Consider the following 12,721-nt stretch of genomic DNA (forward strand, 5'->3'; position numbering starts at 1 on the left):
TCAAATTTGATCAGTATCTGGAAAAACTAAACATGTGTTTCACTTTTTTCCATAAGGGTATGTCTAAGCGTATTCAAAAATTTTACCTTGGCTAATTTTTAGATTTTATTTTATTTCCTCTAGCAATTAATCATTTTGCATGAATAGGGATTGCTAATGTTTTTTTTTTTTTTTTTTTTTTTTTTTTTTTAAATTTAAACTTTGAATGGCTCACTTGCAGGAGGTGAAATTGGTTTGCTCACTGGCCTGTATAGGCCAATGCTTGATGTGGAATAATCTTATTGGCTGTGGTGTTAATCGGAAGGTCGAGGATAACAACCTTATTGGTAATAATTTGAGTCTGCCGTTTTGTTTTGGAGCAAAACAAAGGTGCTTTTAGGCGGATGTTCGGTTGGCATGAAAGTGTGGTAATGTAAACTTAACACAAACTCTGAAATGGCCATTTTGTAGCTGTTTAATTTTAGTCAAGGGATGTAATTGAGATACACTGGCTTGAGTTTTTTGGGTACCTTGTTTCAGACTGCATTGACTTGACTTGAGTATATTTTGAACTGTCCCTCTTGAATCACAAGCGTGTATGCTTGCTAATATGTAGCATGATGGACTGTTTCAGTGACATCATACAGATGGGCATTTGCTATCTACTGTTGGAATGTTAAGGGGTAAACTAACCCTTATGAGAATTGCTGCAGAGGGTCATTGCCCCTAAATGTCATACTATTGAGTGTCAAATCTTTTAGGTTTGGCTGCCATTTGTGCAATTGCTAAGCCATTCCCCATCTAAAATCATGAGTCTTTTATAAAAAAAAAAAATATTTCGTCCATGCTTGAAGCACTACTTCTCGCAGAATAAATGGAGACTATTTTAACCAATCATAATGCCTTATGCAAATCAGTGTTTCTGGCACTGTAAAAAAAATAGTGTGAAGTTCTATACTTGTAAAACTGGTTATATTTGCAAACATCATTTTACACTTAACTTGGGAATCTACATACTTGGGTCTCAAGGTATTTATTTACACAAATAAGATCAAACTAGTTTTCAAGCATTTAGAGGACCATGCCTTCTGTCTAAGTAGGGGCCTGTTTAAGGATTTTTATCGATTAACATCTCCTGAAAATCTTAACCAAATTCAATGTACCGTATTTTCCGCACTATAAGGCGCACATAAAATCAGATTTTTTTTTTTTTTAAAAAGCTGACTATGCGCCTTATAATCCGGTGCACCTTATATATGGATCAATATTGAATTGCAAGGTCTCGCAACTAAGAGAAGCAGCCACCGACTCCATTTTTCGCGTAGAAGTGCGCTGTGCATACTGGGAAATATTAAACAACTATTCTCTTTTATTTGTGTGTTTGTATAAAGACCCTGAAATGGCTCCTATTAAGAGACACGCTTATAACGCAGAGTTTAAACTCAAGGCGATCAGTCACGCAGTAGAACACGGAAATAGAGCAGCAGCAAGAGAGTTTAACATTAATGAATCGATGGTGCGGAAGTGGAGGAAGCATGAGGATGAGCTGTTTACATTTTAGTTATTATTTTATTGCTTTTTTGTTATTGTTTTGCACTTGTTATTGTTTTTGCACATTACGAGTGTCATTATATTGCGATTGCACTAACGTTTAATTTACCATAACAGTATCAGACGGTTTTTTGCGTGTTGACTAAATGGAGGAAAAGTAAAATGTTATGCCTTGCTGTTGTTCAAAGATGTTAAAGACGTGTCACTAAAATGCTTTACCTCAGAGAAAATAATAAAACTGCTGTTTATTCATTTTGGGAGTGAATGGAGTTGAAAGCGTGTTTGTTATCTATTAATAAAGTTTGACTGACCTATCTGACTGTTTTGTTGACATTCCCTTTAGCGCGGCACCATCTAATGGTTGCATAACGTAACTACAGCCTCTACTGTGGCCAAGTCAAGTCAAATTTATTTATATAGCCCTTAATCACAAAAATGTCTCGAAGGACTGCACAGGATTACAATTACAAAATTGCACAATTACCTGATCTTAAACCAGCATGCACTTATAGCGCCTTATAATGCGGTGCGCCTTATGTATGGAAAAAGTTTGAAAATATATCATTCATTGAAGGTGCGCCTTATAACACGGTGCGCCTTATAGTGCGGAAAATACGGTATTATATTAACTTGGGTTCTTCCAGATCCACAGCTTTGCTCACACTGACCTGTTTCCACACTCTTCTAAAAAACTGCATTTGGACAAGCTCCTTAACTTTCACATCCACACGTTCTTGTCTTATTTCTGGTCAATAAAACTGGCCTATGTGGTAGCTTTATTTGAAACTTCTCATCAAAGTTACCAAAGCCTAACAAGACCTCATTCCCTTCACAACCTTTCTAGCCAAACTCTTAATCCCAAGTCCCTCCATCGCTCATCATGTGGATCAGTTACCTTACAGTACTTACATTTAGGGGGAAAAAAAAAAAAAAATACACTCGAGAGCTTTGTTAATGTTTACTCTCAATGGTCTGGTTTCTTTACGGCCCTGGTGTGTCATATTGTACCACTGGATGAAACTAGTCTATGTAAAAACAATATAAAGGGCGTAGTGTAACAAGATAGAAACATTGTAGTGACTTCTCTGTAGGATTCCACTATGCAGATAGATACAACTTTCTGGGCATTGTTAATTTTTATAAAAGTGAGTATGATTGCTTATTAAAATAAATTATTAACGTTTGTATTTTACCACTAGGAGGCATTCAGCATTACACACCTTAATATCTGGAATATTGATTTGGCTTGTACCCTAGATTTATACCTGATGTAATGGCACATTCTGTTCCCGCTTCACTGTTTATAAACCTTACTTGCATAGGGTGATTAACAACTATTTTTTTTCTAGTCTCACTGTTAAGCACTTGGTGAAATCAACTGACATTTAAATTTGAACTTCGAATTGACATCCAGTTCAAAGCGCTGTATGGAATTTGGAACATTTAATCGCTGCAGCCATATCTAGCTTGTGTCATCATTGCATCCACTGTCACCTCCTTCATGATGTAAGTACATTTCTTAAAGTGCTTTAATAGACTCTTCTCTTGATTATGGTTTGGGTTCATGATTGAAACATATTTGGAGCAGTATCTTAATTCCACAATTAATGCTACACAAACAATTGGAAACTGTACCAGACGGTCCTAAACATGAGTTTTACCTACATTATTAAACTTGTTGAGTAAAAACAGTATGAGTGTGTGAACACCTAACCAGTGGTCACTTTTTTTTTTTTTTTTACAGTGCCAGAAACATTGATTTGCGTAGTGCGTTCTGATAGGTTAAACACCATATCCACTTATTTACCTGTGCATCAATAATGTTGCGGTTTAATATGTATATGTATGTAAAAGAGCTCATAATATTTTGGTGAACTTGCCATTCTCTTAGATCAGTTGGTGAATAAATGGAGAAACTTTTTAACCTATAATAATGCATTATGCAAACCAGTGTTTAAAATTGTGTGATACGTTCTAATGCCTTTTTGTCTGTTATCCGTTCCATCAATGGTCCAGTGGAAAAGTGTCGGCCCTCTCTACACCACTGCTTGGGTTTAATTCCTGTTTGAAATCTTTCTCAAATGTAGTCAGAATTTCCAAAGGTTAGCATTGGACAATCATTGCTAAAATATTGTAAAACCTTGTATGGTAATGCATACCAATAATAATTGTGCGTATTTGCAGTATCTAAAGTGCACTGGGTTTCAAGGCGCACTTTTAAATTTTGGGCTAAATTGAGGTTTTTTTTTGTCTGCCAGTTTATGAAATCGGGCCAAGTTGAAGGACTGTTATGACATTAGGAGAGTGCCGCATCACACAGTAATAACATGCTCCAAGCTGCCTTGTATTAAGACGCAAAAGCAAATTGCAATGCTACTTTTGAAGAGAACCTCTTAGATGCTTACAAGATGAGTTATTCTCATCACCATGACAACCTGAGCAGCATTTAAAAAATAAAAAATAAAAAATAAATGAATTATTTGCAACAGTTTACACTTTCAGTTCCATCAGCACCAAGGCACCACCACAAACATCAACCACCAAGAGCTTGAACTTGTCACCAAATTTAAATGTAATGGAGCTGTCATATAAGAGGCCTCAAAACCAGCAATCATGGCAAGAATGGCTCCATTCACAGCTGCATTTGACTTAAACCCATTTGGAGAGGTCGAAAATTGCAGTGAAATATTTTTTTTTGACTCAGGCAAGCCTTGATTACCTCCTCTTTCCTCTACGCTTGCGAAACATGGACTCTTACACTAAAGCAGGAAAGGAAAATCCAGGCAATCGAGATGCAATGCTACAGGAAGCTTCTAGGCATCTGCTACATAGCTTATGTGACAATGAAACGGTGCACAACACCATCAGAGGGCACATTGGACCCTACGAAAAGCTGTTGTCAACTATGCATAGACGAAAACTTCAATGGTATGGTCACGGCACAAGATCATCAGGACTTGCCAAAATCGTTCTCCAGGGTAGTGGTGGGCAACCACCAGGCCGTGGATCGGTAGTGGGCCATAATTACTTTGCTACCTGGTCATAGAGGATGAAAAAAAAGTTCCATTATTTTTTTTACCCATTACAGAGACCCCTTGCTACTTCAGTTATCGCTGGACATGACTGTGTTCGCTACAGTTATATGCTATCAGTCAAACAGCATGCACAGTCAAGCTCTACAGGTATGAATCTAAACAAACTGGGAAGGGTAGCAGCCGCTCACATTGAAAATAAATTCATATATTAGATTGGACTCTGAAAATCCCAAACAAATGCTTATCACCAGCGGGTGCTTCGTAGATTATTGTTGCATCCAAGAATCGATTGAGGCGGCGTCGGAAGGGAAAGCAACAGCCTGGCTGTTGGTCTGGAGTACTGCAACAGATAGACCAACTACTTTTTAAGACACCATTTTATTTTATTACTACGCAATTTTTAATTCCAAATGTTAACGTGCCACAATGACAATAACTTATTTTCTATTCTAATATTCTATACGAAGCATTGTAAGTGACACATTTATTGTCATTGTAACATTTCAAAAGTACTACCAAAATTTGTCTCTGGAACTGACCAAAGATAATATGATAATGAGATAAAACACAATGCGTTTTACTATGTCATCTATAGCATAGCTAATCCAGTGGTAAGAAATTGTATTTCACTGTTGTAACCTGGGTTCAAATCCAATTTCAACGCAAACTTTATTCTTTAGGTAACAAAAAATGAGTGTGAAAATGCTCTCTGGTATTGTTCAGGGGACCAGACCAAATGAAGTGGCGGGCTGTAGTTCGGGAACCACTAACATAACACAAACAAGCACTATACGAGATTGATTCATTTGTTGAGTTTGCGTTTTTGATTACTTAGTTTTGCATTAAACGTTATGATGGCAACCATACTGTGTTACTATTATCACATCCACCTCAGTTCAAAGGTTCCATATTTATTCCAGCCACCGGTCTGCTTGTGTGGAGTTTTCATGTTCTCCCCCTGCTCTTAGACACTTCCACATTCCAAAAACATGGTTGGGATGTGTCCAGTACTCCAGCAACCCTGGTTAGGATAAGTGGTTCGCAAAATCTGTTGTTACTAATGTCATAGACAATGAACCGGTCTGTGGTTCAGGAAAAGTTGCTGACCACTGTCAGGGCGCAGTACAAAGACAGAAGAAAGGAAAAGAACTAAGCTGACAACATCAAGGAGTGGACAGGTGCCATGATCCAAACTCAGCTCAAGAACCGTCAACAGTGGAGAAAGCTGTCCGGAGTAATGCTGTCAGTGGTGCCCGGACTACCCAGGGGGTTAGAGGTATTGCCAAAGTGTTGTGTTTTTTCATTTATGCATAGAATGTGTTGTGTTCCTTCCCACAATCATGCAAATATGTTGCAAAATATTCCTCGTGACAAAGCACTCGAGATATTTAATCTCAAAATTTACCCATCTGGCGTATTTCATCTAGAGTTGTGTTGTCATTGAAGGATCACAACACTTTCAAAATGGTGAATCCCGTTACTACAACATATGAGGCTGCTCTGAAACAGCGATTGTAGTGAACACCAATTGCATAATGCTCATTTCTACCAGGAGAACTTTGCTTACCGTGTCTCTGACGGCCTTGTGACTGTTAAGTTGCTTTGTCCGCCAAAAACTGAATAGAGTAGTTTCACCTGCCAGCTGTTACAACGTGTGTTCCTTGTTTGCCTTCGCCTCTTTTTAGGTAGGAAATTGTTTGTTAAATGCCACGTAAGTAGCGGTTGGTATGATTTTGTCTGGCTAGCTCCCTGTTAGCGTCGGGGCTGCCAAAGGCATTCATGTTTTGTTTGTTCCCGGTTGGCACTTTTTGGCGACTGGCTTGCTTGGGTGCTGGTGTTCTCCTGTATACTGTTTCCTCATATTTTGAGAATTGTTGAAGAATTTGGGAATACCACGAACTGGTGTACAACATCACCATCAAAAACATATTTGATTTTCCTGATGAAACCTTCTTGGGCAAATAAAAGATCAAATGGTGTGCACAGAAGGCTACAGTAAATATATTCGTCGGTCAAGTTGAGATGTCTCCCGGCATCAGTCGGATTGATTTCTTTCTTGCACATAAGTGTTGCACAAAGTATCCTGTTAGCAACACTTCCCTGCTGATGGGCCAAATCATGGGCAGCATCAGCTACGAGAGGGCACAAGTGGCCCACTTGTAGACATTCTCACAACCTCTTCAGTAATCAGTGATACCATAAGCAGTCAGAGAATAGTCAGAGCTCATCTGAGGAGATGACACTCAAAAATGATGTATCACATTTATCTGCCCAAACAAATTTCTGAACACCTTATGACTGTCCAGTCCCTTGATAGACTTGATTGACCAATCTTAAGCATTCAAGCTTATGCTCTTGAAAGGGTGTCTGTAATAAATACTGGATTTCTTGTACAGGGGGAACAGAATCCATTGTTGCCGTGGTGTCCCACGGCGTGTTCAATTTACCTTATGAATTCTTAGCTGTTTTCCAGCCTACATTTCTGTAGGCATGTGATTGCAAAAAAAATAAAATAAAAACTTGTTATATTGCAGAGCACGATACAAGTGTGTACACAAGCGGAAATTAGAGTTTTTCATTGGACAAAGGGGTTTAACACAAAGCGCTCAAAGATTCATGTTCACATTTTACTAGATAAATAAAACATACACTAGATTGAAATACATATTTAGGTATGATATCTCGGGGATACTTAAAATAAGCACAATTTAGTGTTCAATTAGCACTCTAGACACTATGGTGCCCTTTAGCTGGTGTAGACTAGCTGGACCCGCACACTTGTATTTCCTTGTTTTCCAACTTGGATTACTTAATGTAAGTAGTATTTGCAGTGATTATTATTTATAGTTAGATAAAAACTTACCTTTCAAAAGAGACCAAAACACTTAGTGTTCTCAAAATGGTTTAAGAACAGCACTCAATTTACCTGTACATCTTGGATTGGGATTTAAGGCAAACTTTACTGGATTATTAAGGGCAGCATTTAACCAATCACACTTCATCCATTTTTGTTGCTATACTCCGAAATCTAGGGAGGCCTTAAAAAAAACTGAAGGCTGTGTTCCATAATATCCCTCTTTGAGGAAGTTGTTGGCTGAGCCAATCAGATTGCGAGTTGGTGTCTGAATGCCAGCTAGCTGGCCTTGAAAGATGTCACCGGTTTCACAAACTATGATTGACTAGGAAGCAGTAATCTACCGAAGTGATCATACCAACAACGGTTAAACTTAAAGAGAAGAGCTGCACAAGGAAATACAGTGGCCGGCACTGTTGGTCCCAAACAAACGGGTGGCCGGTTGGGGCAGCAGCTGGCCAAAATTACCTCTCCCTCACTCAAGTCCTCACAAATAACATAGGACATTTCACTTCCATAGACACTACAATACTAATTCAGACTGGATCTGAAGGCCCAAGTCTAAAATCTATGGCCCACCACGGTTTAGTACACCGTGACCTCTTATGCCAAAATGCTCTGTACTGCAGGGAGAAAAGTGATAGTCTAAGACGTAAAGCGGTAGTGTTTGCCGGTTTGCCTTTGCTGTGTGAGGAGAATAGTTTATGCATGCGTGGTGATTGGATTTCCGTGCGTGTGTTTGTTTATGAGCTGGGATTAGCGTGTAAAGGTGTGCGTGTCTCTCCTTCCAAGCAGATTTCTGTCAACCCACTCACGCACGCACCCGTGCGCGCACCGTTGTCTCCCCCGTTTTGTCAAAACATTGCGTGCGTGTATGTGCACGCGAATGAGCGCGTCTGATTGGCTGTTCGTTCCGCGGCTGACGTTGCGCAATTTCATCCGCAGCAACCCGACAAGTGATGAGTCGTTCGCGGACGGAACGGCTTCATCAGCTGACTCTTTGAAGTCAACGACGAGAGCAGGCTCTCTTCGAAACACTTTCTCTTTCTCTCGTAGGCCCCCGTGGCTGGTCAATGTGGGTGGCGTGTTATTGCCTTAGTGTAAAGAATATCTAAATTTAGATGTGGTAAAAAAATCACTGTATATAGAAACAATATAAGCGATTATAGGAGCATAATATATTTTCAATGAATTCATTTAGTGCCTACCGTTTCATTATTATCAGGAATACGTCATTTAAAACAAAAAACTGAATAACTGTTTGGAGGCCGATGAGATGGCTCACTTTAGTGAGTTGAGCCGAAAGAGCCTTTTCTCGAAAAAGAGCCAGATTTCCCAGCACTCAAACCGACCATTTGAATGGACTACCGCGGCTCTGCGCTCATTAATCGAAGTCTGCATCCTCTTTCTCTCCGCCTTCGATTTCTTGGAGGAGGTAAAGACCTTTATCTGTTTATTTGTTGGCGCAGTTTTTGGTAAAGGGCTTTATTTGTTGTTGTTGTTGCTGTTGTTGTTTCCGTCTCTTTTCTCGCGTCAACACGCGGTTGATGTGACGTGGGGGCGCGCACTGGCCGAATAATCACATCAAGCGAAGAAACGCTTCATGTGCACTGTGCACCCTCGATAATATTTGTAATGATTTATTAACAGTGTTGAGCACGTTACTGTTAAGTAATAATTCATTTCAAAAGTAATTCAGTTTTAATTCAATTTTTCCATTTCTGGGTACTGTTCGAGGTGTTTTCTTTTTTCTCCAGGCGTGGTGCATTGCAAAAATAATTTTACAAATTTACAAAAAAGATAAATAAATCTGCACACTTTACCGTAAATTCTGTGCTAAAGTTTGCCCCCATTGATTTTCCAGTTTGTTGTTCCATTCGAAGCCACGCCCCCTTTACACGTGCTGCCTACCACTCGCGGATGGTGACACACAATATGCGCATATAAGCCGACTCCCTGATTTCAGAATTTTTTTAGAGTAGTAAAGTCAATGGCGCGTGTTGAAATGCTTGATTTTTTTTCTGTATCATATTTGATACAATTGTCATTCTCACTCAACCTTTTGCTTAATTCTAAACAGCAATTAAAAAAAAGGATTTACTCACTGTATATAGGTTTGTTTTTCCTTTTTTGGACTTGTATGTTCTTGTATGACCTTCACGACTGGCTGCAGGTGATCATAGAGATTATTAGGGATTAAGCGATAATTTTAATTGCTGCACTCGATGGATTTCAACACACAGGCGACCACAGAGCGTTTGTTCCTTTCTTCATTGCCGACTGCGAAGGACTTTGGGATGTTTTGTGTGTGTTCAGGATTGTCATGAACCAGCAAGGCGCCAGCCGAGTCGTCCACAGGCTGGAGTTCAGTCACTGCAAGCGAGGACTTGGTCAGTCTGCCCGAGCCTTCCCAGCATGCTTCATGTCTAGGTGATATTCAATTTTTTTGGTGGTGAGGTTGATTTTCTGGAGGTGATGTGTGCAGGTGTGAAGATCATTGGTGGTTATAAAGAAATGTCTGGAGAAGACTTTGGCATCTTCATCAAGAGGGTTGTAGTCGGCGGACTGGCTTCACTTGATGGTCTGTATTACTTTCTCACAACCTGGAGACTCTCCATTAGTGTTGTTGATGAGTTTTAAACTTCAGTACAGTGGTTCTCATATGGTCTGACGTGAGGACCCACCATAACACCCTAATTGCAAGCTGCGACTCAATCCATCCATCCGTTATCTTCCGCTTATCCAGGGTCAGGTCGCGAGGGCAGCAGCCTTAACAGGGAAGCCCAGACGTCCCTATCCCCAGCCACTTCCTCCAGCTCACCTGGCGGGATCCCGAGGCGTTCCCAGGCCATCCTAGAGACATAGTCTCTCCAGCTTGTCCTGGCTCGTCCCCGGGGCCTCCTGCTGGTGGGACATGCCCGGAACACCTCCCGAGGGAGGCGTTTAGAAGGCATCCTTATCAGATGCCTGAGCCACCTCAACTGGCCCGTCTCAATGCGGAGAAGCAGTGGCTCTACATAGTTTCTCCCCGATGACTGAGCTTCTTACCTTATCTCTCTAAAGGATAGCCCAGCCACCCTGCACGGGAAACTCATTTTAGCCACTTGTATCAGGGATTGTGTTCTTTCGGTCATAACCCAAAGTTCATGACCACAGGTGAGGGTAGGAACGTAGATTGAGAGCTTTGCCTTTCAGCTCAGCTCTCTCTTCACCACGACGGACCGGTACAGGGTCTGCATGACGTCAGACGCTGCACCGACCTGTCTGTCAATCTCTCATTCCATCCTACCCTCACTCGTGAATAAGACCCCAAGATACATAAACTCCTCCACTTGGGGCAAGACCGCATCCCCAATCCAGAGCGAGCAGCCACCCTTTTCCAGCTGAGCGCCTTGGTCTCCGACTTAGAGATGCTGATCCCTCATCCCGGCCGCTTTACACCCGGCTGCGAATCGCTCCAGTGAGAGCTGAAGATCATGGCCTGAGGAAGCCAACAGCACCACATCATCTGCAAAAAACAGTGATGCAATGCTGAGGCCCCCCAAAACGGACTCCTTCCCCACCAATGCAAAATTCTGAAATTCTGGGCTGCAACTCAAATCAAGAAAAATAATTACGCTTCTCAAATGTATTTAATTAAAATGATTGTGCAGTACAAACCAGAAATAGTAAAATACAATAGCGTTTTAAAAAAACAAAAACAAATGACCAGCATAACTAAAACGACTTCATGTTCCACCAGAAGGTGGCTAATGGGTTTGGAATTTAGACACGTGTGTCCAATCACACACCTGTCCTTGATCACCCCAAGCCTTCACAAGGACACTTTGGACAGAGCCCATTGTCGTGGTCATCAGTATTTTTCACCATTCATCCTTACCGCCATCACCTTTTTCCGTTTCATCCTGATTTCTAATGTTTGTTTGTTTTTCAGTTCAGACAGTTTTATTGTTGTTTTTAACCATTTGTTTGTTACTTTGTTCCTGTGTAATATCATCCTTTTTTTCGAGCACCCTAGCCTCCACTTTTGTTTCCCTGCATTTGGGTCCACAATCATTCAAATTTTATAAACCGACCCAAATAATAACGTTTCAAGTGATAATATTCGAGCTAAATGATACCCCAAGTCCATTAAATGAACTCCAGACTGCTTTACTTCAAGTGCATTGCCCTCAATATAATAATATACATATATCATCTATTTTCTGCTGTATCTGCGTTTTTTTTTTTCATTTATAAGTCTGAAAAATGGCAATATGACAAAAAGTTCTTGTAGAGGGCAATACCTTTGGAAGACCCTGCATTTTCTAGGCCAGCTGAGAAGGCCTTGCAGAACCTATTTTCTTTAGAAATATCAATAGATATGTGTTGATATTTTGAACCCATCCATAACAGTTCCTTTATGTCGTCTCCAGGTCGGCTTCAGTCAGGTGATCTGATTATTGACGTAAACAACATCAGTCTGAGAGGCGTCACTAATGACAGGTGACTGTTTTTGTCCCAATTATTTGATAAAACACATTCCATACCTGTCAACCTGTACGGTTTTGCCGTACAAAGTACGTTTTTATGCATTTTAAGACGAGTACGACGTACAAGGAAATCTGTACGGAAAAACGCAAATTTGTCAATCGCATGCGTCTGCCGTCTGGGAATTTCCCATCATGCATCATTCAGGAAAAAAAAGATATAGTGTACGATTATTTTGTATATTGTACGGGAAAATACGACAGTTTGTACGGGCATGGAGCCGTAGAGATTGACAGGTATGACATTCCAACGTGTGCAAATTGATTTTATGTGCTTGCATTGAGGTTTGATATTTTTCTGATAAATATTTGAGTGTCCTCGGGTCAAAATGACCCGCCACTGTGTTGTTAAAAGCTCAGGTATAAAACCTCCTCCTCCTATTCAAACTCAGTGCTCTCATTCAGTCCTGGTCAGTCTGTCAACAAACCTCTGCACTGGCAAGACTTGTAGCTGTAGCTTGCTCCAGTATCCGGTATCGATCCCACCGGTCTCGTCCTGTCTGATGTCTTGCTCCAGTATCCGGTATCTATCCCGCCTGTATCGCCCTGTCCGGTATCTTTCTCCAGTCGCCAGTATCTGGTATCGATCCGGTCTGTCCTGTCCGGTATCTTGCTTGTGTATCCGGTATTGATCCCGTCTGTCCTGCCCTGTACGGTATCTTGCTCGCGTATCCAGTATCCGGCATCGATCCCCTCTGTCCCATCCTGTCCGGTATCTTGCTCCGGTATCGATCCCGTCTGTCCTGCCCAGTATCTTGTCCGTGTATCCGGTA

General features: G+C 40.8%; 1 protein-coding gene across 4 annotated transcripts in view; it reads left to right on the forward strand.

Annotated features, from left to right (window-relative positions):
* Positions 1–8,760: 8,760 nt before the first annotated feature.
* Positions 8,761–12,721, forward strand: part of stxbp4 (syntaxin binding protein 4) — a 51,630-nt gene continuing 47,669 nt past the window's right edge. For 3 of the 4 annotated variants that reach the window (XR_015848110.1, XM_088324110.1, XM_088324108.1), the window contains exons 1-4: positions 8,761–8,854; positions 9,736–9,809; positions 9,905–10,000; positions 11,835–11,904. Coding sequence is in view for 3 of the 4 variants with exons in the window: in XM_088324110.1 (XP_088180236.1) it covers positions 9,743–9,809; positions 9,905–10,000; positions 11,835–11,904 (233 nt within the window). In the remaining variant the exon portion in view is untranslated. Of the gene's footprint in view, positions 8,855–9,678; positions 9,810–9,904; positions 10,001–11,834; positions 11,905–12,721 lie in introns of those variants that run through there. The other variant, XM_088324109.1, reaches the window with a different exon arrangement.

Source organism: Urocampus carinirostris, chromosome 19 (assembly GCF_059441175.1).
Source record: "Urocampus carinirostris isolate Australia breed hairy pipefish chromosome 19, RoL_Ucar_1.0, whole genome shotgun sequence".
Classification (NCBI taxonomy): Eukaryota; Metazoa; Chordata; class Actinopteri; order Syngnathiformes; family Syngnathidae; genus Urocampus; species Urocampus carinirostris.